This window comes from Podarcis gaigeae (genome assembly GCF_964106915.1).
Source record: "Podarcis gaigeae genome assembly, chromosome: 2".
NCBI classification, from domain to species: domain Eukaryota; kingdom Metazoa; phylum Chordata; class Lepidosauria; order Squamata; family Lacertidae; genus Podarcis; species Podarcis gaigeae.
In genome coordinates, this window is record NC_139679.1 from 29917942 (window position 1) to 29945067 (window position 27126).

At 48.8% G+C, this 27126-nt stretch overlaps 1 protein-coding gene and 1 long non-coding RNA gene across 8 annotated transcripts in view; one reads left to right on the forward strand and one right to left on the reverse strand.

Moving 5' to 3' along the window:
• The first annotated feature begins 3721 nt into the window (after positions 1-3721).
• The window catches only part of BAHCC1 (BAH domain and coiled-coil containing 1), a 117535-nt gene continuing 94130 nt past the window's right edge, over positions 3722-27126 (forward strand). For 4 of the 7 annotated variants that reach the window (XM_083727338.1, XM_083727340.1, XM_083727344.1 and 1 more), the window contains exons 1-2: positions 21534-21749; positions 26209-26621. In XM_083727338.1, coding sequence (XP_083583464.1) covers positions 26456-26621 — 166 coding nt within the window. In that variant the 5' untranslated portion in view covers positions 21534-21749; positions 26209-26455. Of the gene's footprint in view, positions 4382-21532; positions 21750-26208; positions 26622-27126 lie in introns of those variants that run through there. The other 3 variants (XM_083727339.1, XM_083727342.1, XM_083727345.1) reach the window with 3 other exon arrangements.
• Positions 21821-26264, reverse strand: LOC310839308. Its single transcript, XR_014561417.1, has 2 exons — positions 26141-26264; positions 21821-23947 (listed from the first exon to the last, which is right to left on the reverse strand). It is a non-coding gene; the product is annotated as an uncharacterized lncRNA (long non-coding RNA).

The window sequence follows — 27126 nt, forward strand, 5'->3', positions numbered from 1 at the left end:
ACGATGCTCAATACTTCAGCTCACAGGCAAGGTGCTCTGGGGCATTTCTCTTTACAGCGGTGGAGTCCCCTGCCATGGGCTGAGGACAGCCTCTCTGGGCCTCAGCTACAGAATCAGTCTGAAACTTCCTGCTGTGCCCCCATAGGAGGTCTATGAGGTCCTCTGGCATTGCAGAAGGGAAGGGAAGGCAGATAATGTCACCAAGAGACATTTCACTGGGGCAAATGCATGTAGATATATACAGTGGTACCTCGGATTACAGACGCTTCAGGTTACAGACTCTGCTAACCCAGAAATAATACATCGGGTTAAGAACTTTGCTTCAGGATGAGAACAGAAATTGTGCGGTGGTGGCAGCAGAAGGCCCTATTAACTAAAGTGGTACCTCAGGTTAAGAACGGACCTCCAGAACGAATTAAGTTCTTAACCCGAGGTACCACTGTGTGTGTATATATATATGGGGAAAACATATTAATAGCCTCTTATTAAATCTGGACTCTATGGCTTGAGATTTGTCAAGCCAAAAACATCCTCTTGCTGAGCATTTGGGGCCTGCCAAGTGGTAGGGAGCCTACCACTTGTGCAGGCCTGGGCAGGCAAGAATGTCTCCTCTTCCATGTGAGTGGCTTCAGTATGGGGAGAGGTCGTGGGAAATGAGCCCCATATCACCTCTTGTTTCAGAAATCGAGCCGGCATGAATTCCCTTCTGTGCGCGAAGGTCCAAGCTGTGCAACAAGGGTGCCATGAGCTCAGAATGCCAGCTTTTAACGTTGAGAGGTGAGCAACAAGAGAAGATGATAAACGGTTGGTCCCAGTGGGACAGGAAGTGATACCGCCAGGTCTTGTTCCAGTCCCTGCGGCATCCGAGCAACAGGTAATGAGACATCCAAATCTGTATTCTTACTCATCCTTGCAGCTCTGGTAGGGAAGAGGCAAGAGAGAGCGTGGAGAGCAAGGGATCTAACCATAGTTCTTCAAAGTAGGCATGGTGTGAAGGCAGGCAAGGGCAAAACAAGGTCAAGGAAACAAGGCATGTAGGAAGAGAAACAACGCACAAAATGTCAGAACCAGACTTCTTGTCTTCCTAGACTAGAGGGTCATTTGCATAAACACTATTCCCTGGAATTATCTAGAGCAGTGGTGTCCAAACTTTTTTCAAAGAGGGCCAGATTTGATGTAGTGAAGGGCCATGGGGGCCAACCAAGGTGGTTGACCTTTTTTAAAGGATTGAAGTTGTTGAGCTTTTAGGGTTGGAGTTGTTGAAGTTTTTTAAGATTTTACCCCAGGAAATAAACTGCCACAGGGACCGGATTAAACCGACCGGTGGGCTGGATTAGGCCTCCAAAACAGACTTTGGACATGCCTGATCTAGAGCATGTATGGAGGACTTGTTTGGTCCACCAGACCAGATACTGTTGGACTCCAAATCCCATCAGCCCCGGCCAGAATGGCCAATGATCAGGGATGATGGGAACTGTAGTCCAGCAACATCTGGAAGGCCAACATCTTGAAGGCATTCATCCAATGCAGTGACAGAAGACTAGGTTATAATATACTCTAAGAAGACTTAAGGAATGAGCATCATTGGACATGGACACAGCCACACACAGTGTTGTTGTTGTTTAGTCGTTTAGTCATGTCCGACTCTTCGTGACCCCATGGACCAGAGCACGCCAAGCACTCCTGTCTTCCACTGCCTCCCGCCGTTTGGTCAGACTCATGTTCGTAGCTTTGAGAACACTGTCCAACCATCTCGTCCTTCCAGGGAGTCTTATCTTCTCATGAGGTGGCCAAAGTATTGGAGTCTCAGTTTCAGGATCTGTCCTTCCAGTGAGCACGGTGACAATCCTCTAATATCACATTCCCCAGCAGCCTTTGTGACTGCAGTATTGAAATTTATTTTATTTTATTTTATTTATAGCTTGCCTTTCTCCCAGCGCAGGACTCAAGATGGCTCATTGCATAAATTTAAACAGATACAGCTAAAGCCACACAATATAACACATTACAAAACAAATAAAGTAACTGATTTAAAAACAGTGCTGAAAACATTTAAAAGCACACACAAAATCCATTCGTTTGAGAGCAGTTTCACTGGAATGCTGCAGCACGGCTCAAAAACAAGTAGGCATGAACACTGGTTGGCGTTTATGGAACTTCATATTGACCCATTGATACCCACAAGTCCAGGTACCATTTTCATTACAAAGTGGTGGATTTCAAACCAACCAGATGAAAATATTTCCCCTTATTACAGGTCTATGGTACTCCCTGCTACAAGACTGAACTCTTGCATGTGTGTGTGGAGGGAGGGGGCGCAGGGGAGGGAAAGGTGGAAAGCCGTGTCGTGAGGGAGTTTGTGACGAGGCCGGGCTGGCTCCTGTGGTGGCTGCTTCTGCAACCCTTCTGATGTCGATGACCTTCCAGGCATGAACAGACAAAAGAGGCTGAGGAAGGAGCCAGTTGGGAACTCCCGGTGTTACCCCCCCGCCCCCTTGGAAGGAAAAAAGTGCAAAATCCACTAGATTCATCCACCTCCTCCACCGGGCCATTGTTATGTCTGTGGCGCTGGGAGCAGCCGCGGAGTTTGTAAACTCATCTCCAGACAAGGACGGTGATATGGGAGGTGCCGGGGGGAGGTGGGGGGGGGGAGAGCGGAGAGGAAGAAGAAGGGACGGCAGAAAAGAAACTTGAAAGTAAATGGCGAAGCTCTGGACAATGTTCCTCCTCGCCTCCCTCCGGCTCTTGCAGGGTGTCTTCTGTAGCTGAAATTGCGAGTCTTGTGGGGGAGGGATTTAATTGAGAGGAGCCTGCTGCTGGGGCGGTGAATGGGAGCTTCTCTGGCTGTTGTGGAAGTACTGTACGTGTGGCAGATAGGCTGTGCAACACACGCACAGAAGGAGCCAGGGAACGCAAATCTCGGTTTCCTCTTCTGGTTTGGAACGCGGAGGTGCTGGGATTTCCTCTGCTCACTCCACCCCCCCCGCACGCGCGCGCACACCCTCCCCCGCGCTGCGTTTGCAGCTGCAACAGGGACGTTACTTTTGTCTTTAGTCCAACAGATCCTGCTTGGGGTCCCCCCCCCGCCTTCCTCGCTCCCTCCGCCTTCACTCCCCCTCTCCTATGTGTGTGTGTTGACGAGCTAGATAGCGCCTGTCTTCTAATAGAGGCGGAATGTAGCCGGCTCCAAAAGAAAACTTCTCATTTTGCGCATGAATATTTTCTTTATTTTTTCCCTCTCTCTCTCCCAAAGTGTGGTACATTGAGAGAGAGTCCCTCCCCAACACACACACACATATCCAAAAAAGCAGGGGTTCCGATTGTATTTCTTGAGCCAGGGAGAAAATGCCACTTTGCACTAAAAAAAAAAAAAAAAAGTCAGGTAAATCTCCAAAGCCCAAGCCGCAGATTCAAAATAAAATACAGCGAGATAAAAAGGGGGCGGGTGAGAGGGAGTGGAGAAGATGTGCGTGAAGTAGGATTGGGGGCGATTTCGGAAACTCCGGCAAGCCCCTTGCTCCCCCTTAGCACATGCCTCAATTGTACAGGGATCGCGAGAGGGTAATGAATAAATGGTTCGGATCATATTTGCCTCCAGAGACTATAAACTGTGCTGCTCTCCTCCCCACCCCGAGCGCGCTCCCTTCTCACACACCCACCACCGCAACCAACAAGAAAATCCTGTCTCGCCCTCCCCGCCCCCCACCCCGCCGCTCCAAACCATGGAAAAAAGGCCAGCGAGTAGCAGCAGCAGCAATGGCGTATAAGAAGTGGGGGGAAAGAGATTAGATTTCGCTTCTCTCTCATCAATTTTCTGTTTAATGTCACTGGTCTCCATTGTGGGAGAGAGAGGCACGTCATCCGGCCATAAATTTGAGATTATAGAGCCTCCAGCTCCGTCTTGGTGCCCTAATTGAATGGATTTACTCCACACGGGCAAGTAGGAGGGGAGGGGGACCTCGGAGTGGGAGCAGAAGACTCGCGACTAAATGCCAAATTCGTAATAATAATAATAACAACAACAGCAACTGCAGCAGCAGCAGCCAGAGAGAGGACTGTGCCGTCGCCGTAAAAAGCAAATCCTCAAACGCCTCAGCGGCGGTGTGGGGAAAAAAAAGAGATCTGTGATCTTGCGCGCACACATGCAAAAACCATCTCCAGTTTCCGCTTTCTAGAGACAGAGAAAGAAAGGAGCTCCGGGGAAAGGAGAGAGAGAGAGAGAAGGGGGGGAATCACCTGTATTCTAATATTGGCGTTTTCCAGTCCACGACTTGGATATCTCCAGTGGCCCCCCCTTTTTTTTACAGTGAAGTGGATTTTTTTTGTTTGTTTGTTCCTGCGGTTTGTTAAACAGAACTTTGACCCAGGAAAGCAGCGATCTGTAAGTAATTGTTTTGTCTCGATTTGTTCTCATTGTTTGTATTTGCGAAGTTTCTCTCGCCCCCCCTTTTATTATTTTTAACGCGTTCTCTTCTTCTGTTTTCCTTCTCATTAACTGCCGCATGAATGGAGATTTAATTCCAAAGTGGGAAGGGGGGGGAAAGAGAAATGTCGCCTTCTGCCTCCCCCACCACATGGCAAAAACATTCCAACTCGCCCAGCCCCTGCCTGCCACTTTTGTACATCTCTCTCTCTCCCCCCCCCCATCTTGTAACTCAAGAAGCTCCTTGCAGATTTCTCCTTCAAAACCTCCACGCGCGCATACCCAGCCGAAATCCCCCTCAAAATGAAAACAATTCATTCATACATGATATATATATCGCAATGCCCCTCCCTCCAAAATGCAATTTTGCTCTGTAAAGGAACTTTATTCATTCAGGAAGAGTGTACAATTTATTGCCCCCAAGTTACGGTTTTGTGTTTAAATGTGTGTGGGGGGGGGTTTACACACACACACTCTCTCTCTCTCTCTCTCCCCACTTAAACTGCCCGCACCCACAAAAGAGAGGTAACAGGCTTAGAAAACCCGAGTTGGTTCCCCGTAGCGGTATCACCTCGCTTATCTCTTAATATTTTTGAAATCGGGGTGCTAGGAGATAACCCACACCGTTTTGCAAGGCTGCGTGGAAATGGACATTTCTTCGCCTCCTCCTTTTTGTTAACTTTGTACACAACAATAAAACTAATGTGATGCCCTTTCATAGAACTGTGGTCAGTTTAGAAGGGGGCAGGAGGGCTCCCCGTTTAAAAAAGATTAATAAGGGGGACGTTTTGCTTTTGAAGCGTACCAGCAGTCTGAGCTACAAAGCTTAGAACAAAATCCGCGGCGCCTCCACGTTGTTGCAGGAAGGAAAGTAGAATCCCCTTTCCAAACGTTGGCCGCGACTCGCAGGCAATGTTTTAAAGATAGCCTTTGAATCGAAACGCAAATCGCCCTTCTTCTCCCCCTTCTTTGTATAATCAAAACCCCGAACTAAAGTTGCTTGCAAAAGCATTTTTAAAAAAATATAAAACCCCACCTCGTTTCCCAATTGCAACACTCCCAAGTACCGGACTTTTTCTTTACGCCCGTTTTTAAGCTTGGCTCCCTGCGATCTGCTTTGTTCAGGCCTCGCTTTTGTTTCCCGCTCGAAGAGTAAGTAACCCAGCAATAATAATCCGATGCATGTTTATTCACAAGTAATTTCAATAAGGCTTATTCCCTCGTCCGGGTGCGGGCCTTACTCAGAACCCCCATGGGCAGCACCGGGGCGTTTACTCCCGAGTAAACATGTGCAGGGTTGCGCCGTGAAAAGAAATCTGAGAAATCCAGTGCCTCGGACAAAAAAAAGCTTGCTCAGAGACACAGGAATTTCTGTACGAAGAAAAGCATTAACTTTCTGTTTTTCTGAAGAGGCCAAAAAGCATGTAGATGTGCATCTGTGTTATATTTTAAAGTCTCTTGTTTCTTTTATTTTCTCTTCCTCCTCAAATCAAATTATCTCTGGACCTCGCCGCGCGAGAACCTATCGATGTCTTTGCAAATTCGGTATAGAAAGTATATTTGTGCTAGTAAAGAGATAGATTTATTTAACGATTTTTAATTAAAGGGATTGACTTTTCTGTTAACAAAAGAGGTAGTGAAAGGACGGGTTGGCGAGGCGGCGGCAGCTGGAGGGGGCGGCGGCGGCAACAACAACAACTGTGCTTTAGGAAGGAGGCCTCGTAACCGGATAGCTTTTTTTTGCAACTCCCCGGCGTCCCCTTCTCCCCATTCCCAGGCCTCTTTTGCTAGATCCTTTTCAGATTTCCTTGCCGGTCGGAATTTTGTTGTGAAAACGTTGTTTCCTTGCCTCTTTCTGGTGCGCTCATATAGTGTGGCGTTTTTCCCTCTATTAATGGGTGAAACTCATCCACTGCTAGGAGAAACGGAGGGGAAACCCTGGTTGTTGCTGTCTATTTTGTTCCACCGACCAAGGATCCCCGTTGGCACCTTTCTCCCTAACTCTCCCATTTCTTTATTTTTTAATTAAACCTTGAAAAGGGGCTATTTGGAAGGGGGGGAAAGGGAGCATTTGCCTCTGCGCGCAGTTTGCTAGCAATCACAGAGTATGATCTCTTTTTGATCAAGCAGAGAGAGATCGCACACTCTTAAGATAAGAGGGGCGCTTTTCAAAGTGGGGGGGGGCAGGGATCCAATCGCGAAACCGCACCGATCCTAGGGAGAGAGCGATCGGCGTCGGCGAGGGGGACGAGTTTGTAGAAATCCAGGTCTCCTGCTGTTGCTGCTCCTCCCGGCCCTCCTTCCTCCCCAACATACATACATACGGCTCTTTTTGTTTTGCTTTTGTTTTTGCTCCTCGGAGGAATCGGAGCCCAGGAAGGTGAGCAGAAGGCGGCTTCCCCAACCAACCAAACCCAGAGTAAAAGAGGGCGCGGGTCAGCGCGGGAAGAAAGCAAAGAGGCCGCGAAGATGGCCGGCCAGCGACTCGCTCCGAGCCAGCCGAGCGCAGCAGCTTCGTCTCCCGCCGAGGCCGCTGCTCCCCTCCGAGCCGAAGCTTCTTCCCTCGCTGGCCAAGACGAAGGAGGCGCTGCGGCTCTTCGCTTGCCTGTTTCCGAGGGGGAAATAGTCCAGTGTAAAAATACAAAAAAATAAAATTAACTTCTGCGTTCTAGCCGACGGCCGGGCGCACAGCTCCGGCCCCTGGATCTTGAGGCCGAGGAGGCTAGGGAGGCGGAAGAAGAGTCCTCCGATCCTTTTCTACCTTTGTGTGGAAGCCGAAGTTAGAGAACGGAAGATCCTTTCGCCCCACGATCTCTCTCTCTCGCCATCCCTCGCGATGGCAGAGGCGCGGGAAAAGGGCTTGTTTAGTTTGTCGATCCCGGAGAGGCAGCACAAAGGCAGCCTGGGACGCAATGGTCTTCCCTGCCTCCTTTTTTCTCCGTTTCTAGGGTAGACGAGTGGGGGGATCTCTTTTTCTCTCTCTTTCTTTCCTTAACCCCCCTTGCCGCCCCTTTGCAACAGGAAACTGGAAGCTTCGTTTGGGGAGCAGGGGGAGGAGGTTTGGGGGAAATGGAGAAATTTAAAGCGGGGGGAGAACCTCCATTAAGGAGAGATCGTATTGTTCCCTCTCTGATTTCGGAAGGGAGGCAGAGAGAGAGAATAAGAGAATCTTGGAAGGACTTAAGACTTTCTCCCCACAACCACCGCCTAATGTTAAGCGTAGAATGACTAGTCTGTGCCCCATTTTTGGACAGAAAAAATAAAAAGGTGTATAAAACGATGGCGTCTTCTGTCCTGCATTGAGGAGAATGTCAGAATTATCTGCCCCGAACACTGGGCTGAATCTAGTTCCGCTGGAATATTGTACAGACGATATTTCATTCATGGATTATCTGGGGTCTAAAGGGAGGAGGGGGGACCCCAGATTCTCGCCCGCTTGTTTTTCGGTAGGGAGAATGGATGTAGAAGCGGAGGAGCCGGCTGCAGCTACGATATGATGCCTCCCATTTTGAAAGAGAAGAAACGCACGAACTTAAAAAAGAAAAGCTCCCCCCATGAGGTTTACGTGGTACAATTTAACAACGTGGTAACAATGGTTGTATTCATGGTGGGCGAGAGGGGACTGCTAGTACCAACCGGGGAATGGAAGCGCGTGGAAACGGGCGATGCAATCAAAGGCAGGAAAAATGGCATGAGAAAAAAAAAATTAATTCCTGTATCTTCTCTTAGAATCTATTGATCTTTAATAGGAAAAAGAAAATAGGACTAATGCATAGGGCTTTGGCGAAGTTGCTGCTGTGCGTCCCCCGTTTGTGTTTGTGTGTGTGCGCGCGCGCCTTTCTTTCTCACTCACACAAGAGAGTTTCAGTGACTTTTAGTCTTTCACCAGCAATCCGGTGCAAACCCTCGCCGCTGTTTTTTATTAGAGAGCCGTGAAGTTAAGAGTGTTAAAAGTTGCTTGGGGTGGAAAGGGGAGTGGGGACTTGAGGAGTGGGGAGTTGAGGAATAAAAACAGGGATATCAGCCAGTCTCTTGGATGGCTTCCTTCTGCTTCTTCGGGGCATGGCGTTTCAAATGCTCCCCTTATGTGTTTTGGGTTCTAGAAGACCCTGCTTAAAGTAAGAGAGAGAGAGAGAGAGAGAGAGAGAGAGAGAGTGTAAAAAAAAGCCTCTGCAGGAGGAGCCCCTCCCTCCTATCCCTGAATCCCCCCCCCCCAACCCAGTTAGTTTGCATTGATTCTTAACGAGCCCACAGTGCAGAGGGAGAGGGAAGGTGCGCGGCGGACACTTCTTCTCCCTCGCTCTCTCCCGCACTGGAAGCCTCCTCCCGCACCTCTCCCTCCTTTCTGGGGGGTGGGGAGAGCCTGGAGTTGCTCCCTTCTCCCATCGCAGAAGACCATTGCCGGAGAGGAGAGAGCTCCCCCCTCTCTTTTTTAAAATGAAGACGATAAAAGGGGTCCTTTCTGAAAAGGGGTTCTTGGATGCTCTAAGATTTGGAGACGGGGGAGGTGACCGGGTTTTTACGTGGTCTTCGTTCCTGCCTGCCTTGGAGGTAGGAGCTCCCTGGCTGGGAAAGCTAAAGTGTCTGTCTTTCTGACACACACACACACACACACACACACACACACACACACACACACACACAGAGAGAGAGAGAGAGAGAGAGAGAGAGAGAGAGAGAGCAGGGCCTTCACTTTACACAACAATAAAAGTAGTTAAGCATCCAGCACCATCGCGGGAACAAGGCAGAGGGAGGGAGAAATGGACAGAAAGGATTGGACCCCCCCCACTCCACCCCAGCAATGAATCCTGTCCAGTGGAGGCTACCCTAGGAATCACTTGCTGCTCCCCCCTTTCTTTGTGTGGATGTGGGTGGGTGTCTGCGTGGGGAGGGCGTTCCCTCCCTCCCTCCACGCTCCCATTTGCCTGACCCCCCCAATCCGGCTGGGCCCCCTTCAGCCAATGGGGGCCCTAATGACCGCTTTAAAAGCTTTGCAAATCCGCTCTTTGGGTGTGTGCTGCTGCTGCTGCTGCAGCGGCTATTATCTAAGTTGCGCCTTTTTACGCAGCTGCTCATACATCCTGGCACTAATTATGTGTTTATCAAAACAGGCACCCTTATGACATGTCACAACATGTTTGCGGGGGAAATGGTCTCTCGTCTCCCCACCCCCACCCCAAATAACTCTTCTTTCCTTCCCCAAATACTTGCTGGGATTAGGTTGCCTTGACTCTAAAGAAGGGACAGTGGATGGCATTCGAGGAACCTTTATTTCGGCATCTGCAGGTAGCTTGGGGAGGTGGGGGCGGGGGTCCTGTGTGTGTTTCTGTGTATTCACGATCTCTCATCACCAAAGTGCCCAAACCCTCAACTTGATCCAGAAAGTGTTGAGGGGAAGTTATAGATGCTCGATGGCTAGTTGGTTTCGTTCTTAAAATAACACTTAAAATAGCACAGACCACACCGCGCCTCTTGCCTCCGAAGGTTTGTCCCAAATCTGGACTACTTTTTCCATTTGCAGCTCAAATTCTATACCTCCCTTTTTCTTAAAAAGGTGGGGGTGGGTAGGTGGGAATTGTATCCCATCGATCGATCGGTGCTGTATATCTGCCTATCAATCTGGCTCCAGAATGGAAAGAGAGATTTGGCTACGCCTGGGATCGTTTATTAAACTCGCTTTAATTTAACCCAGATGGGCGGGTTGCTTGATAACCTCACACAACAAACACAGTGAATTATACTTCCAGTGTGTGAACACACTAGGATATATTTAGCTACAAATTACAACTCTGCATTTAACAGGGCTTTAGCTCAAGGTTTGGGGGTCCGGAACACCGACTTGCCCCCACCCTTTCCCTTTTTTAAAATCCCTTGTTTGGGGGTGATCCAACAGAGAATGTTTTTTTTGGGGGGGGGGTTCTACGCCAGGTTGGCCTCTTCCATCACACTGTCCACAATTTCTTTTTAAAGCTAAACTACGCTTTCCCTTATGACTTGTACAGTTCATTGGGATTTGAGGAGAGGGTGCAGGGCTGAGCCGCCCTCTGTATGGACTGGATGCATGTAAATAGTGTGTGTGTGTGTGTGTGTGTGTGTGTGTGTAATATATGTGCACTAAGATTCTTGGTGTGTTATAAATGCTCATTAGCTCTGAGCAAAGTAGGACCCCTTATTTGTTAGAAATCACTTCTTGCTGTGTGCAAAGAGCCCTCGCTCACACGTAAGCACGCGCGCACACACACAAAAAAACCTGCCTTTGGAAGCAGCAGAGATGTCTCTTTTGAGATTAAAAATGTGTTGTAAGCTCTGTGCAATATCGGTCTGTCTGCCACTATAAACTTTATCTATTTAGATTTATTTGATTAACAAATTTGTCAGTTTTCCTTTGTATATGCATAAAGAACCGGGGCTAGTGGGGGATCTCCCTGCCTAGTGCAGAAAACATCTTGTGTTTGCCTGGGGAAGGGTGTGTGTGTGTGTAGATAGATAGATAGTATGTTGGAGTGGGGGTGGGAGGAGAGGAATTTGACCATTTGATATCTTGTCCAGGTTTGATCGAAAGGGGGGGGGGGAAGGGAGTAGATCTATTTGGATTCTGCCTCTATCTCGTTCTCTCTCTCTACCCCCCCCATCCCCACTTCTCCCGGCTGATTGGACTGTCCAGATCATTGATATTTCTACTCGCTCCTGCCAAATTTGCTTCAATGCACACTCCCCCTCCCCCGAAATCTACGCCTTTTTCATTTCCCTTACTACTCTTTGCGGTCCCCATGAATAATGCAAGCTCCTAAATTCTCCCAGCTTCAACAAACATACATACAATATTTAATTTAATAATAATAATAATAATAATAATAATAATAATAATAGGTCTATCTTAGCAGGGGGGGGGGATTCTCAAAGAATCTGAATTCCTTCCGAGCTCTGGATTCAGAAAATCTGGAAGACTTGGGAAATGCGTTGTCTTGACTTTTCTGCTATCCTGATCCTGGTCTAGCTCACTTTGAAGGGACCATTCCTGAGAGATGGAGGGAGGCTAAAGAAGATGACCCAGGGCCAAAATCTCCAGCCTATGTTAGTGTCCTATATTAGGCAAAGGGGTCAGTTTTGGAGAGGGCTGGGTGACCTTCCTGGGGATCCCTGACCACAAAACTGCAGCGCTCGTTCGCTTGCAAGTCTCTTTAAGCAACTGAGGCTTTCCGAGGCTGGTCAGCAGGCTGGTGCTCTTCGGAGGAGCTGCAGCCCGGTTCTGGAGTGGGGAGGGGGTTGCGCCCATCTCCGACGACTCGGGAGCCCCCCTTTCCAGACAGCGGGGAAAGCGAGGCGCGGAATGAACCGAGGCAGCAACGCGCTGCGAGCGGCACTCCTGGAAAGCAGGCATCCTCTGGTGGAAGAAACCAGAAGGAAAGCCCGGCACAGCAAGGCAGGAGTTGCTTTTGTGGGTGTCACTTGGTTCGCTTGTTTGTTTTGGAAAGGAAGAGGGGGAAGATGCAAGATGTCTCTTCCCCTCCAACAGTCCATGGAGCAATTTTGGAATAAAGGAGCAAACATTTCAAAAAGGGGGAGCATCCTTCAGAAGGGAGAACCGGGTTCCCCTCCAAGATATTTCGCAAACATAAGGGAGAGTGATATATATTCATTTCTAGGGAATGAATGAATATGAATGTGTGTGTGTGTGTGTGTGTGTGTGTGTATACACACCTACACACCCTAGAAACCGTGTGTCCAGTACACAAGCCCCAGTCTGTCCTTTCCCCTCTTGAAGATGCGCTAGGCCTAACCTTTAGCAGAGAATCCCCTGAACTGGGTCAGAGAGAGATTCGTGTACAAGCCTAAAAGGTTTGTTTATTTTTATGCTTTTTAACTGTCCCCCATACCACCCGAAAGACTAGATCGTGTGTTTATATATATTTTATTTTAAAACATTAATGCAGGCGCAGCGCAAACAGAGCGCCCCATAAACTGGGTTTTCCCTCCTCTCGCCTTTGTCCTTGTTAGATAAGGGGAAGAGTGCAGGTTTTCAAGAATCAGTTCAGTGGGACAAGGGAGGCGGTGGAGAAAAGGGAAGCTCTGGGCATCTAAAACGATGGCCGAAGGAGCCTGACGCCCCGATCCGAGGTGGGGTCTCCCCTTCCTTGGAAGGAGCACAACTGGGTTTTAACCAGGAAACCTCCGTGAACAGGCTCCTCATAAGCCAGTTGAGCCGAAGTACTCAGACCGAGCCGAGCCAGGTTGGACGGGGGAGCTCAGAAAATAGCTGGTTTTGGCGGCAGATGTGGAGAGACGTGCACCGCACGACCAAGGTGTCTTATTTTCCTTCCCCTCCCCCGGAAAGCCAAACCCCCCCCCCTGTCTCTGTCCCCGAAGGGTTTGGATTTGCGTGTGGTTTTTTTTCTCTCTCTCTCTCTTTTTAATCCTACAGTAGTCTGTTTTTTAGCATGTAAAATAAAACAGGGCATGTTCGCGCGGGGCTGTTGGCAGCCAAAACGCAGCACGTGCTCGGCCTCCCCTCCACCCGGGGACACGTGTATATGTGTGTGTGTGTGTGTGTGTGGGATCGCGGGGTAGCTCATTGGCTTTAAGGAGATCCAGGCTGCCCCCTCTAACAAATCGAGGTGGACCTACCGGACGGATACTTTTTTTCCAGAGGAACCCGGGAACGAGCTGCTGCAATGCTTTGCCTTCCTTTCTTTACGCAGAGATCAATTGGATGTACTCCATGTACGTTCAGGATCGTACCGTGTCATTCATTCATTCATTCATTCATTTGTTCGTTCGTTTCTCCCTCCTCCTTCCCTCTCTAATCCACCAACCTCTCCAACCCCAGAAAATCGGAGCCCGTTTTTAAAAGTTTGTTAAATGTACTGAGTGGGTAGGTCCCCCCCCGCACCCTCATCCGCGCCGCTTCCTCCCGGTTTCCAATGAGCGTTTTGTGCGCGAGAAGAATTAAGAGTAATTCTTCCTAGCCAAGAAATTGTTTCTAATTTGCTCGTTGACCAAATAGCACATGGAACAATGAACCGGGCCCAAACAATTGCATTAGGCAAGGCACCCAACATACAATTACCCAAATGCAAAGATTTGCGTCTCCCAGCCCTTATTAGGCAATTATTTAGCGTGCTGAGTTAATCCATAATTTTATTTGACATACTGGGGGGGAGGGGTCCCCCGTCCTTCCTTCCTTCCTTCCTTCCTTCCTTCCTTCCTTCCTTCCTTCCTTCTCTCTCTTTTCCAGATGGAAAGATATTAAATTGCAATATTTTAACACATTTCCCCAGAGTGTGAAGGTTAGCTGAGGTCTGAGAATTTAAAATGATTGCATATTCATTTGGACATGAAAAGGAGATGTTTTCATGTTGGTTACCTTGAGGAAAAAAGAAAGGTGGGGGGGCGAGGGGGGAATAATCTGCCATTTCTTCCAATGCCAGCTTGTTTGAATACTGAACTTAATGTGAAGATTCGTCTCCCAGCGCGTTATAACAGAGGAAAAGATGCTAACGGGCTGCACAACAAACGTTTTCCCTACCAAAAAAACACATAAAAATGGGAAGGATATTGTGAACTTAGATCGCAAGTTAGTTATGTGGAACAGCTTAATAATTATAATAATAACAGACCCACGGTGTTCTTTGAAGGGAGGAAGTGGGTGGCAGGTCCCTGCCCCGAGGAAATTGCATTGTGCGTTTTGACAGCGGGGAGACAATTGCGGAGGGGAGACGCAAAGGGAGAGGAGAACAATGTCCTTTTTTATTTTTTAAGGCCACCTCTTTATTTCGCCAACGCAAAAAAGCCACGAAATAGTGTGCAAACTTCCGAGTTCTCCAGAAGTCTTCATCCGGGTGGATGGCAAACATTAAAAAAGGCAAGGGCACCACTCGCGACAAGGTGGCAGAGACCTGGGCTAACGGGGAAGGAAGCCCACTGGAGTCCTCTGCATCTGGTCCAAGTATCCATGCAGTTCGTAGTCTGGGCTTTAGATGTGGGAATCAGAATTCTCTCCTCTTCCGAGTAGCTCGTGAAGGATCGGAGCGAGATGGCTTTAAACCGGACTGAAAAGAGAGTCGAGCTGCCTACGTAAAAGTGGCTTCTGCTAGAGCCCGATTCTAAATATGTCAGGGTTGTGTGTGTGTGTGTGAGAGAGAGAGAGATTTCCCTGAGGGCTGAAGAGCCGCGCTGGACACGCATCCTGCTCTGTATCTGCTCGACCCCCTCCCTCAATACTTCGATTTCATTGATTCGCAGACAGAACACGACACCGAGATTTGCGAGGCCTTGTGCCAGTTCTGCTTTAAACGCGATTCCTTGACAAGGCACTTTCCCCCCCCCCTCTCTCTATAAGAGAGAACGAAACTGACCAGGATCTTGTTGATCACCAAACCAGAGTTCTAGCAATTGCTTTCGAGAGAGGAGAGGAGAGAGAGGGAGACAGTTTGGCTTTTAAATCTGGCCTTGAGAGATGAACCAAATCTTAATGTGTCCCGAGATAAACGAGCTTAATTCTCTGCATGAGACTGGCTATATTAACGGAGTCCCAAGCGCGGCTTAATGGCAGCAGCGGCAGACCAAGCCTGCGCGAGGCTTACTTGCGAGTAAGCGCCCACTGAACCCAATCCGGATTACTGCTCAGGAGGAGCAATGAGGGTCGCCAGGGGACCATGATCGATCCTGGATCGATTTATCCCATTCACTTCAGCTTCTAAACACCCATTATCATTTTTTTAAAGGAAAAAGAGAGAGGAAAGGTGAGCGTGACGGTTAAGCGGGCGCTTTGGACGAATTTACAAATATATATATATATATTTGAGGGGTGCCAGGCGATCTTTCTGAAGCCTACTCTAAATATTTATTTCTCCTTCCATTATCTTCGCTCTCTTATGGAGGAAGTCTGAGAGAGATACCGAAGCTTTGCTCCTGTTAAATTAAAAACATTTGTTACCCCTGGACAGATTTTTAAAAATGGGGAGGGGGGGAGAGAAGCTGTAACTTCTGCTGACAGTGTACTTGCGGCCCATCTAAAAGCTAAATGGAGTTTCCCCCTTTCTCTTCTACCTCCTCTCCTCTCTCTCCCCCCCTCCATTCCCTTCGTGGAGAATACAAAACTATCTCTAAACACACACACACACACACACACACACACACACACACACACACACTTTGTGTAAGTGAGCAGGCAGAGTACGAGTGAACTGGTAATTTGCCAGCAGACCTCTGGTTTATACACTAGTCCTGTCTAAAGTTATTTGCTGTAACAACTGTTTTGAAACAATAAAAGAAAAACACAAAAAAAATCTGAAGTGAACAGAAGGAAGGGACGGGGGGGGGAGAGAAACTCAGGGGGGGAGTACGCGGAGCAGATATGGAAGCCAAAATACGAATCTTGGACATCCGTTTCATATTATTATTATTATTTCTTTTTAAAAATCTGGAACTCTGGATTGAAGGGGGGTGTTTCTTTCCCCCTGACCCAGCAAGTCCTAAGGTTGTCCTGATCAGAATCCTAGAATGGTAAAAAAAAAGGAAGGAAAACAACAACAAAGAAGCTTCAGGATGTGATTCAGGATTTAGATCGAGACAAGTTGGGTCAGATTCGTTTCTGGTCAGCTTCGCTTATGGGCGCATCTGTTTCTCGACTCCATTCCCCTCGCTGATCTCTCTCTCTCTCAATTTGTTAATCTTTTTTTTAAAATTTGAAATTATTTAAGGGGGTGGAACATACACATACACACAGTTTCTTACTATATTATCGGTTCTGGAAATATATTCGCCTTAAAAACAGAACCACCACCACAAAAAAAAAACCAAACAAAAATCCCGTAGACGCGCACACAAAAACCATCTTTGCTAAGCCTGTTTTGTCAAGATTCTGCACCCCCGTGGCCTGAGCCGAGTGACAAAACGCAGCGCCTTCGGGTCCTCGCCTTCGCCTTGGGGCTGGGAAGGAAAGTGTCAATCAAAGGACGCTTCAATGACCAGGGACAATCCCCTTTGCTGGACTGGCCTTCTTCAAGAGCAATCAGTCACTTTGCATTAATTACCCTTCCATCCATTCCCCACTGCAGGGCAACCGCTGCTTTCTCGGAGACCTGGCGCATTCATTACAAAACACCACCTGAAAGAGTGGTCAGCAGCCCGCCTCCCTCCTCTAACCTCTACACCCCCCCTCGTGCAAGCCCCCCCAACAAATAGTTAAAAAGGGGAGGGGAGAAGAAAGGCCTAGGAACTACTTCACATCCCCGCACTTCGAAGTTTTGCAGTCTCCCCTTTCTAATTCCCCCCCAACCCCTGGAATTGCTGGGGGAAGGGGCAGCAGCCCCGCCCTTTGTTGTTGTTGTTGTTACAGTCAGTAATCAACTGTTTTCCAAGTTTCCCGCCCAAAGGCCCTTCGGCTGCAATCCTCATAACCCGACTTACCTGGGAGTAAACCCAATTGAATTCAACAGGACTTACTTCTGAGTAGACGTGATTAGGCTTGCGAATGCAATTTTGTGCAGAGTTGCAATCTTAACAGAGGTGAGACTTGCGCTTTCGAGCAAACTGTCCAGAATCGGGCCCCATACCCACCAGGTCATGCTTCAATCCCGAGAGTAAACACGCATAGGATTGCGCGTAACGCTTGCTGTTTGCACGGTCCACACTTCCCCGCCCCCACCCAACTACATCAGCTTGGAAGTAAAGTTGTATATATTTCAAGGAGACTTTATTAAAGTGTGTTTTAGGATCGCCTTTTGCGCTCCTAAATATGATGACCTGCAAAAAGGATCCAGGAAGCTGGAATTGGCTTCCTCCCGGTAAACGCGTCCAGCTGCTTGTGCTAAATTCCCTTAATTTGAAATAACAACTCCAAAATCAAACCAATCAGCCTTATCCTCCCCCGCAAAATGGGATCAAGGGGCGAAGTTTTTTTGTTCGGACGTTGCGCGTCGGGATAAAGCGTCTTAGTGGTCTGGCTGTAACGTTTGAACGTAGCCATATTTGCCTTTATCTCTGGACATCTGGAGAGGCAATACGAGCAGGCGGAGAGAAAACCTCGAGACCGCATTTCCCCTCTCATCTGTTTACGGATGCGGAGTTGAAAGCTCTCCTCTGGACCTTCAGACCAAGGCAGAAACCTGGGGAAACAGCGGAGAGTTCTCGCACAAAGGGTTTCCTCTCACGTTGCTGTTTAACGCCGGATCCACAAAGGTGGAGGTGGAAAGGTGGACGCGGAGCCCGTTTGACAAGGGAGCCACGGTTAAAAGGAGTTGGGAATTTAAGGGCGGACAGGAGGGACTCCCCAATGATGGGACTGCAGGAAAGGAAGAAGGGTTCTTAATGGGTGCCAAGCTGGACTAGCTGGGTATACTGTGGTGTGAAGGAGGAGGAGGCCCCCCACTGAGCCGAAGCTAAGCAGGTCTGGATCTGGTCAGGATCTGGATGGGTGACCGCTCAGGGACTACATGTATGCAGTCTTGGGTTCCATGACGGAAGAAAGGCGGAATACAAAACCGAGGAAAATATTTACAACTCACTCGCTTTTCTGTTTTTAAACCTACTTCCTTTCCTTCATTTGTATTTCAGAAGATGTAGGCTAATGATAATTTAGAGATAATGCAGAAGACACGTAGGCACGTTGCCTCTGTCCCCCACTAGAAAAATCGTGATTCAAAAGTTTCCCGTGTTTCTTCTGTGCTGACCTGAATTTTCCTTAGGGCGAGTGGATATTTACAAAAATAAATCTGGACTCTCTACTTGCAGCTTAATGTAGATTGCTGAATGTATACCTTCATATAAGTTTCCCTGTCAAAATCCAGAGCCTACGGCTTTTTGTTAGAGAAACAGTCCATATATATATATATTGGAAGGCAGGCACAATCGCACCTCTTGTGACACAGAGTGTTCCCCCCAACCCCACCCCACCCGCCTGTGTCCTGGCTAAAAGCCTGGCTTGATGGATGAGCAGAAAGAGGGGCAGATTGAAGAGATCGAGGACAACACACAATCGTTATTTTGTGCATGCGTGAGAGTCGTGTTTGTTTACTGGTGATTTTTTAAAAAACTCTGGAGAATACCATCCCTCCAATTTCCACACTCCACTTCAAATCTGCATGCCCATTCCGTAGCTTCTCTTATTCTCCCAGACTCCAGGTGAAGGTACCGTCTGAAAGTGCACTTGCGTGTCTTCCTCCCACTCGTCACTTTTTAAATCAGCAATTCAACAGCCTTGCTTTGTATTTGTCAAACTATTCCCTCTCCCCACCCCCTGGTCACAACACGCTCCTTTTCAAAACCCCATTCCCTCTTAAAAAAAAAACAAACAGAAAAACAATGGCTTGCACGTTTGTAATTTCTTCTAGATACGATATTAAGATTCTCAGTAGAACTCTCTCAATCACTCTACACACATATCGCCTGTGAAATCACCCAGGGCCTCTTGGGTTAAAAGTTTCTTTCCCTTTGGAGATTCTCTCTTCCTAAGCAATTTTGCGCGTGTTTTATTGGGAAGTCAGTCCGTCGCCGCTGCGTCCAAGGGGCCTTATCCTAGGAAGTGTCTTCCAAGTGGAAGCCTTCCTAGGCTTGTCCGCGCGGCTCGTGCTTACGGGTCGGCTCTTTCACAGTTTAATCTCAACACAGCATTAGGAGCAGAAATAGAAAACTTGGCAAGTGAGCACCCAAACAATCCGCGGGCTGGCAAGTTTGTTTCAATCGGTGCCCTTCCTAGGTTTTCTAACACGAGGCGACTTCGCTATAACCCCAGTAGTCACCACCGCGGTGAGAATTGCAAACACACACACCCATTTGCGTGTATACAGGCGGGCGCACGCTTGCTCCTTCTCGGTCGCCTTAATTCAATTTGCCCCACCGGTTAATGAATAGCTCCATTGTAATCTAATATTACTTACGGGTTATTCTGATTTATTCTGCATTTTCCAAATCAATTACACTCCCTTTTAATTTTTTTTTTTAAAAAAAACCCATCAGTATAGGGAAGAGAATCTTTGCGCCGCCACCGCACGGCAAGCGCGCGCGCCTGCCTTCCCACCTCGCTCGATCACTAGGGCGCGGGCATTTCTCCCGCTTAGCTTCGCCGCATATTCCGCTTTTGAAAAAAAAAAAATCCTCGGAGGAATATCCCGAGGCACGCAGTTTGGCAAAATGGAGGGCGCGATGGCCCTGTTGGAAAACTGGGGGGATATGTGGGAACCAGCTGCGTTTGCAAAGTGGGGAGAGGAGCCGGAGCCGGACCCGCTTTCCCGGGGCATCCCGCCCATCCGGCTCTCCGTGTACGGGAAGGAGAAGCCTCGCCTCTGCCTCTCCTCCCCTCTCTTCCCCTGGAAACGCTAGAACTTCCCCGGCTGTTGTGCCCATTCTGCGCTGCTGGTGCTGCGACGGCGGGCGCTGCCGGGTCCCCCGGTCCCCAATCCTGCGCAGGGAGGCGAGGCTGCCCGTCCGCCCCGCGGTGCCTGAGCACCACCCTGCCTGGAATGAATGGCTTTGCTTTCAGACTCGCTAATAGTGACTCAGTCCGTTTCCCCTTTTCTTTGCTCCTTTTGATCCTCTCCACTCTTTGACCTTCTTTTGGCTCCAGGGACAGTCGGCTCGGCCTCGGGGGTGGGGGGGTGCCTGGGGGGGGTGCGCTGGAAACAGTCCCCAGCTTATCTCCTTTCATCAAACCAGCCCCGGGCCCCCTGCAAACCGCGGGGCCAGTAATTGCTTTTTTCAGGCAGCCCAGTGCGGACTGGCGGGCAGCCAATCAGCGCCTTGTTTACACTGGGTGATGGACAGCGGGCTGGGGGACTGCCAACCAATCCGGGCGTCTCCTGGAAGTGGGGAAGGGCGGGTTGGAAGAAAGGAACGGGGCGGGGGAGGAGGAGGAGGAGGAGGAAGGGAATAAACGGAAGGCGGTGTGGTTAACCTCTCCATCGCCGGTGTAAAATCGGAGGCTCGGTGTGGGATGTGTGTTTTTGCACCATGCAGATATTTTTTTATTTAAAAAAATAGTTTTAATACTATATAGGAAGGAGCAGAGAAAATTATGTGGCCTATTTAAGAAGCAGAATGGCAGGTAATCGAGGGAAGCATAGATGGTTGCAAAAGAACAATCTGCCAACAGAATCGTGATTGCAGTTTGCTTGCTTGTTTGGGTTTTTGTTTTTTTTTTACAATTTCAGCGAATGCGTCGGGAGCTTTGCTTTGAAGGTGGTTGAATGATGGGATTAATGGTGATGCGAAGTGTGCGGCGGGTGAAAGAGAGCGAGCCGGGCGGAGGGAAAAGGATGACTGTACAAATAAATAGATCTCGGTTTATGGTAACCCACCTGGGAGCTCGCATGTGCCTCGACGTAGCGCGAAAGAAGAGGGGCTTCCTTTGCGTCTGGAGAAGCACGTGCTCACGAAGCAGTTGCGCCCCCCCCTGCCCCGAATCCCCATGGGAACTCGTGTCCTTGAGCGCTTTAAAGACTCCTCACTCCCCTCCCCTCCCCCCCAGCACGGAATATCATCCAGGGATGTTGAAATGCACGGGAGTGCTAGGGACCCCTACGGTCGTAAATCTCTCTCTTAAGTGTTTGGTTTGTAAAGGCATACCTTGCTCGAGAAAAAAGCTGCCATGAGCCAGGCGCTCCCCCCCTCCCCAACGCACTGATCGGTGCAAAGGCGACTCCGTAGCGATGGCTGGGCTCTGCCGCTGCAAGACACACACACGCACTGGCCAGCCTTGCTAAAGCGAAAGAAACAACAACAAGGCAACCCCCCCCTCTAGAAACCCCTCACCACCCAGCTGGCGTGCGTGTGTGGGCTGGAGCCGCTCTCTCTGGCAGGGCTCTTCCCCTCCCCATTCCGCAGCGCTTTCTTCCTTCCCCCTCCCTCCTCCGCCCTTGCTACGTATCCCCCCATTCAGCAAAGCGGAGGCTAAGCTGCGCGAGGGGAGCTGCGCAACTGGAGGGACTTGAATTAGGCGCCATTGGGTTGAGTAGTAACCCTGCTGCTCTCTGATTGGCAGCTCCCTGGCCCCGCGCCAGCCTATGGGGAAGCCTGTTTACGCAGGGAGAGTGGCACGAGCTTATTACCGTAGAGGGCCGGGCGTCCAATCAGCGAGCGTGCTCACCCTGAGTGAGTGGCACGAGCTTATTAGTATGCAGGGAGAGTTGCTTGCAGGACTGAGCTGCGAGGTTGGGGAAGCTGGAGCCCGCGACAGGGTCTTTTTTTCCTTTCTGCAAGGAGCAGCAGCCAGTGCATTTACAGTGCAACAGTCAGCACAGTGCAAATACCAGTAGGAATACAACAAAGTCCCAGTCACTGATTTAATTGTATTGCGTTCCCTGTGTGCAAAGGAACACCCCTCCCTCCAGTAAGTAATTGAAATTTATTTAGTATATATATATTTTTTTGAAAAGTGCATTATTTGGGTTTTTTATAAAAAAATATATATTATTTTTTAATTATTATCGAGCACACCCTCACGGTGGTCAGGTCTGAATTAATTTATTTTTTACATTTTTTTGCAAAATATTGCTAGCAGAAATTATTTTGAGCTTATTTTTTCATTTTAAAGGCAATTCAGACACCTGGTATTCGCTGTGTGTAACATTAGTATCAAACCTCTGACTAAATTGTATCAATTCCTTAACTAAATTGAATATAATTTAACGACATCCTTGGGGGAAGGAGATGCGTATTGTTTCTAACGAAAAGAAAGCCTGCGAAATACGTGCATGAAGGTTTATTTTATTTCTCTGTGGTTCAGCTGTGCCTTAGAAATGTTGTACCGAGCTCCGGGCAGTACTAACAAAACCCACGATTGTTCGCATATTTCTTACTGAAATTCTAGTTGTTGAATTGTGTGGGGGGTGGGGGTGGTTTTTTCCCCCTCCTAACGTAGTCGTGAATGGGGGCTTTGCAAGACAAACGCAGGCATTGTAGTATTTTTGGGGGGAGGGAGAAGGAATGCATGCAAATGTGTAGCCCCCCTTGCTTAAAAATTAAATCACAATAAAAATTAAATCACAATGCAGGCGAGTTAGGGTTTTCTGCTCGACGCTAAGTGCAGTCTGCGACCGAAAGTGTTTCATGCATATTCGGCTATTCCGAACTGCAAAGGGGAAAAAATTAAAATACTTGGAACAGATGCATTCTAATTTATTTATGCCCCTGTCTGTGTTTCTGCGCATGTATGTCGATTTTACGTAGGAAGTAAGGCTTTTAAGTTTTGCAGTGGCGAGGAAAATGCCGTCGTGGTGTTGTGAGGAAATGTTTCATTAAGATTGGAGGTAAAGGCCTTTCTTCGTTTGTTTTTGGTTCAGCTTAGAAGGTTGAACCAGGTTGCGTTTTTGCACGGGAGAGGCAATCGTCTTGCAAGGGAGCAGCTGGGAGAGGCGCTTTGTCTCTCGCTCTCCGATCTCTCCCCGCGTCCGCCCCTCTCTCGGTCCTTCCTTCTCGGATCCCTTTAGTGATAGCTTTATTTTTAAAAGGGGGGGGGGGGCGGCTCTGGCCGGAAAGCTACATGCACAGCAATTTCAGTATGGCATCCTTTAAATCTCTCTCTCTAGATTCAAACACGCACACATGCGATTTGGCAAATAAAAAGATTTGGAAAAATGTATAATATTGCATAAAATGCACTGTGGGGAGGCGGGGAGGCACTTTTGGGGCCGATCTCTCCGATTTCTTCGCTGGCCGATGATGCCTAGCGGAAGCTTTCTAGGTTCCCGCACCGGAAGATCATTCTGCTCGCGGCCGCTCGAGAGGCCTCTTCGCTGGGCTATAGAAACAGCAAGCACCGCCGAGGCTGGTGGTCCTCTCCCTTCTCCCTGCCAGGCCCGAGATCGGTGCGCCGAAGCGTTTGAAAACTCGCCGGATTTCCCAGTCGTCCCGTCCCGTCCCCCCCAACTAAACGCCTCGGAACCGTCCGAGAGGATAAAATATTTCTGCTGCGCGCAAAACCGCGGATACTCGGTAGATTTGACAACACAGTATAAAACTGGATTATTCCATTTCCCCCACCCCATTTCTTTCTCTGCCCCCCCTATATATATATATATCTGTATATATTTTTGGGGGGGAGGGGGCGTAACTGACTGGAACCGAACCGTGCAAATTTGCAACATCCTTTTGTTCCCTTTGCAACGTCTGAATCCTCCGATTCATTCCGAACCTCCTCCGCTCTCGCAAGCGTTTTGTTCTTCTAAAGAATCGCCTTAGTCGTTTTGGCTATGCGGAAAGCAAGCGCTCCGGATCGAAGCCTCCCGCGAGATCCTCTTATTTTTGTTTTGTTTAACGCGAATGGATCCTAAGGCCCTCCTTGTTCTGCAGATAAGCCCCCGTGGAAGAGGCCGCTGGGGGAAGCCTGGTTTCCTCCTTCCCCTTCGGCTCTCACTACGACCAGGATGGACACGATCTTGCAGCAAGCCCTCTCTGCGGTACGGCGTGGTGAGAAAGCCTTGCTGGAGCACTCAGACCGAAACTTTGCATCGGCCTGCAATCGCGTTTTTCCAATCAGCTGCTTTATTTCAGTCTTGCACCTCAGATTTTCTTACTGTTTTCCTTCTCCTAGAGAGAAAAGGGGGCGGGAGGGAGAGAAGAGAGGAGAAATCCTACACAAGACGTTTCCATTCACGTTGATGTATCGAACCCCAAAGTTGCTGAAGCTGCTAATTTAGCTTTTGTCTTCCAGGCTTCAATTCTTCTCTCCCTCTCCCCCCCCCCATTTCCCCCTTTTCCTGACTCTTTGAAGTGGGTCCCTCATATATAATCCGCTGGTTTTTACATTATTTTTGTTGATTGCTGAAAGGGAAAAACTGCTCCCCCCTCATTGTAGAAGACAGAAATCCTTTATAATTCCTTTTAATTGCAAAGCAGAAAAATCTTAGTTGAGGGCAGAGAGATGATCCATTCAGGGAAATAGAGAAAAACCCTGCCCTTTTGTATTTAGTAATTTCATTTATTTACAATGCAAAAGCTGCCCATATATTTATATTTTTAGCGTGTGTGTGTGTGTGTGTGTGTGTGATATATATAAAGCTTATCAGCTGTGCAAATATGTAGTCACTTAATACATTATGTTTTCAGTTGTAGATTAAATCAAACACCAAATAGTCCGGCACTGTTAAAGAGCTGCAAGCGTTGAATCCAGCAATTAAAAACTGTATTGAGTAAATGGGAAGCATCTCACTGCAATCCTCTACCTATTTACTTAGAAGTACACCCTATTGTGTTAAATGGTGCTTACTGCCAGGTAAACGTGCACAGGACTGCAGCCTGTATGTGGCTTTGTTGTGATTGAGATGCAATACTGTGTGTGTGAATTCTAAGATTTACAATTATGTATTTTCAATACACTGTAGTCTTTACCTTTTTTCACATACCCCACCCTTTCCTTTTGGGTTTGTAGGTGATATCAATCCTTCAGACATTATTGAGTCCCAGAAATATTAGATGTGTACAGTAGTCTTAATTGTCTGGACATGGGGGCAGAAGGGATCTAAATAATTTGGGTGTGTGTCTCCACCCCCCATAGCAGATGCAGTAGGATAGTCTCCCCCCCCCCATTCATATATCACATTTTTACAGGGGAGTTGCAAATATTTGTAGTTAGAAATCAGCAAAAAATATTCCAATGCAACACAACCTTGCTTGGTACATCTGAAGGGGGGAGAGGGGGGGCGAGGAAGGTCTTTTATTCCCCCTTTTCCCTTCCTCTTGGCTTAATGTTACACATTGGTCGTAAGCCAAAAAAACCCCTTACGTGTAAATGGATTGAATGGATAGGAAGGACTTTACATAACTGTTTTGTCTAGGAATACAGTTGTAGGATTTAAACCTCTGTCCTTGGAGGAAGAATGCAAGGCTTTGCCACTAAGGTGTCTTTTGCAGTGAAATATTTGTTCCTGGGCTTGAGTCGTGGAAGGGCATCAAGCGCTTTTTCTCTGGGCTGATCTCCTTTTTCTCTAGTTTGCTGAAGGGGCCTTTCTTTTTGGATCCCGTCAGGGCAACTCTCGCCCATAATCAAAGCCCGTGTATTGGGGAGGGGAGAAATTTCTTTTTCTCTTCAAAATACCCTCACCCCACCCAAAATAACTTGAAAGGCAATTGATCGAAGCTTAATAAATCAGGTTGGGAACCCCCCCCCCTTTTCCACTGTGATGAAAATAACGACGCATTCGTCTGGTTTGGTTTGCCCATGGAAGAGAGCAGGATAGAGGACCCAAATACTATTGACCAGCTCTGGAGAGAATCGCTTAGCAACTCAAAGGGGGTGGGTGGGAAAGGGTAATAATCCAGTGATTTAAACTCGACATACAACTACAGCAGGCAAATAAAAACTTAGCCATTCGGGAAAAAGATGCATAATTCCATCTTCGTTCCCAGCCCCCGCTCTCGGTTCCTGGGCGCCCTGGGGTTTTTTTTTGGGGGGGGGTGTTATTTTCTCTTTTTTCAACACCTTCCCACCGTTTCTCTGCCGGGGGAGCCGCGCAACGCGCAAAAGGGGCCGAGCTACAAGCGCCGAATCGACGGGGGTCTTACCTCTCCAAAATAATTTTTTAAAAGGGCTTGCTGTTCTCTGCGATAAATCCGACGCTCGCTTCGGTAATCGATAAGGATGGCTTGCTTAATTGTGTTGGGAAGCCTCCTATTATTTATTTTTAAAATAATAATACAAAAAATCACCAGTAGCCTTTTGCTGCTATGGCGGGGAAGCCTTGGGTTCCGTGCGCTCTCGGATCGTCCCCCTTCCCCGCTCACCTCCTCTAGTTCCCGGCTGCTTTCTCACGCTTTTCTCCGCTCTTTCCCTCCCCTTCTGTTTTCTGCAGAGAATGAGGCTGGATCCCCGGGGCCAAGAGAAGCGGAGGAGCCGCGGAGGGCTGCCGCGAGCCTCGTGGTGAGAGCGGGGAGCCCTCGGTCCCCGGCGCCTGGTGCGCTGCGCGCTGCCCGTCTCCCTCCGCGGAGGGGGATCCGCCTGCCCGCTTGGCCGCCCGTCGGTGCCGCTCGCTTGCTCGCTCTGCTGGCCTCCCTTCCCTGCTGGGGCTTCGGCGGCGGCGGCAGCAGCGCGGCCCCGGGATGGATGGCCGCGAGTTCGCGCCGCCGCCTCACCTCCTGGCCGAGAGGGGCCACCGCAACAGCTCCAGCCGCCTGGCTTCCTCCGGGCACAACTCGGTGCAGCACGCGGGGCACTTCCAGCCCGGGAAATACTTCCCCTCGCCCATCTCCATGGCTACGCACACAGGTCAGTGGGGGGCACCGGGGTGAGGAGAGGGGAGCAGAGGAGGATCGGGCCTGGGGAGGAGGGAGAGGGGGAAGGGCCCAGTCACTTTTCTTCCTGGCTGCAAAAGGGTCGCGATCGCCAAAGGATGGGCGCGCAATTGTGCAAAGATTGTATATTTACTGTTAAAAAAAATGCGTCTTGATCTTGAGGCTGATGGATCCTTGCTCCGATTGCATCCGTGCAGAAAGATCTCTACAGCTTACTTAAGAGGAGCTTTCCCTCCCCCCCCAAAAAAATAGAGTTGAGGGGAGAGATATGTTGCAATTAATAGATTCACCACTGTAGATCGGCTGCTCTTTGCAAATGCCCTTTCCGCTAACGTATTTTGTTTCTTGTTTTGGTTTTATTAAGCATTAATACTTTCTAAATTTTTAATTAAAAAAAAAACAACAACTCTTGGAAAGAGGGGGCGCGGGGACAAACAAAAGCCCTCAGCTGGCCTTTGATTGCATGGAGGGCCGGGGCA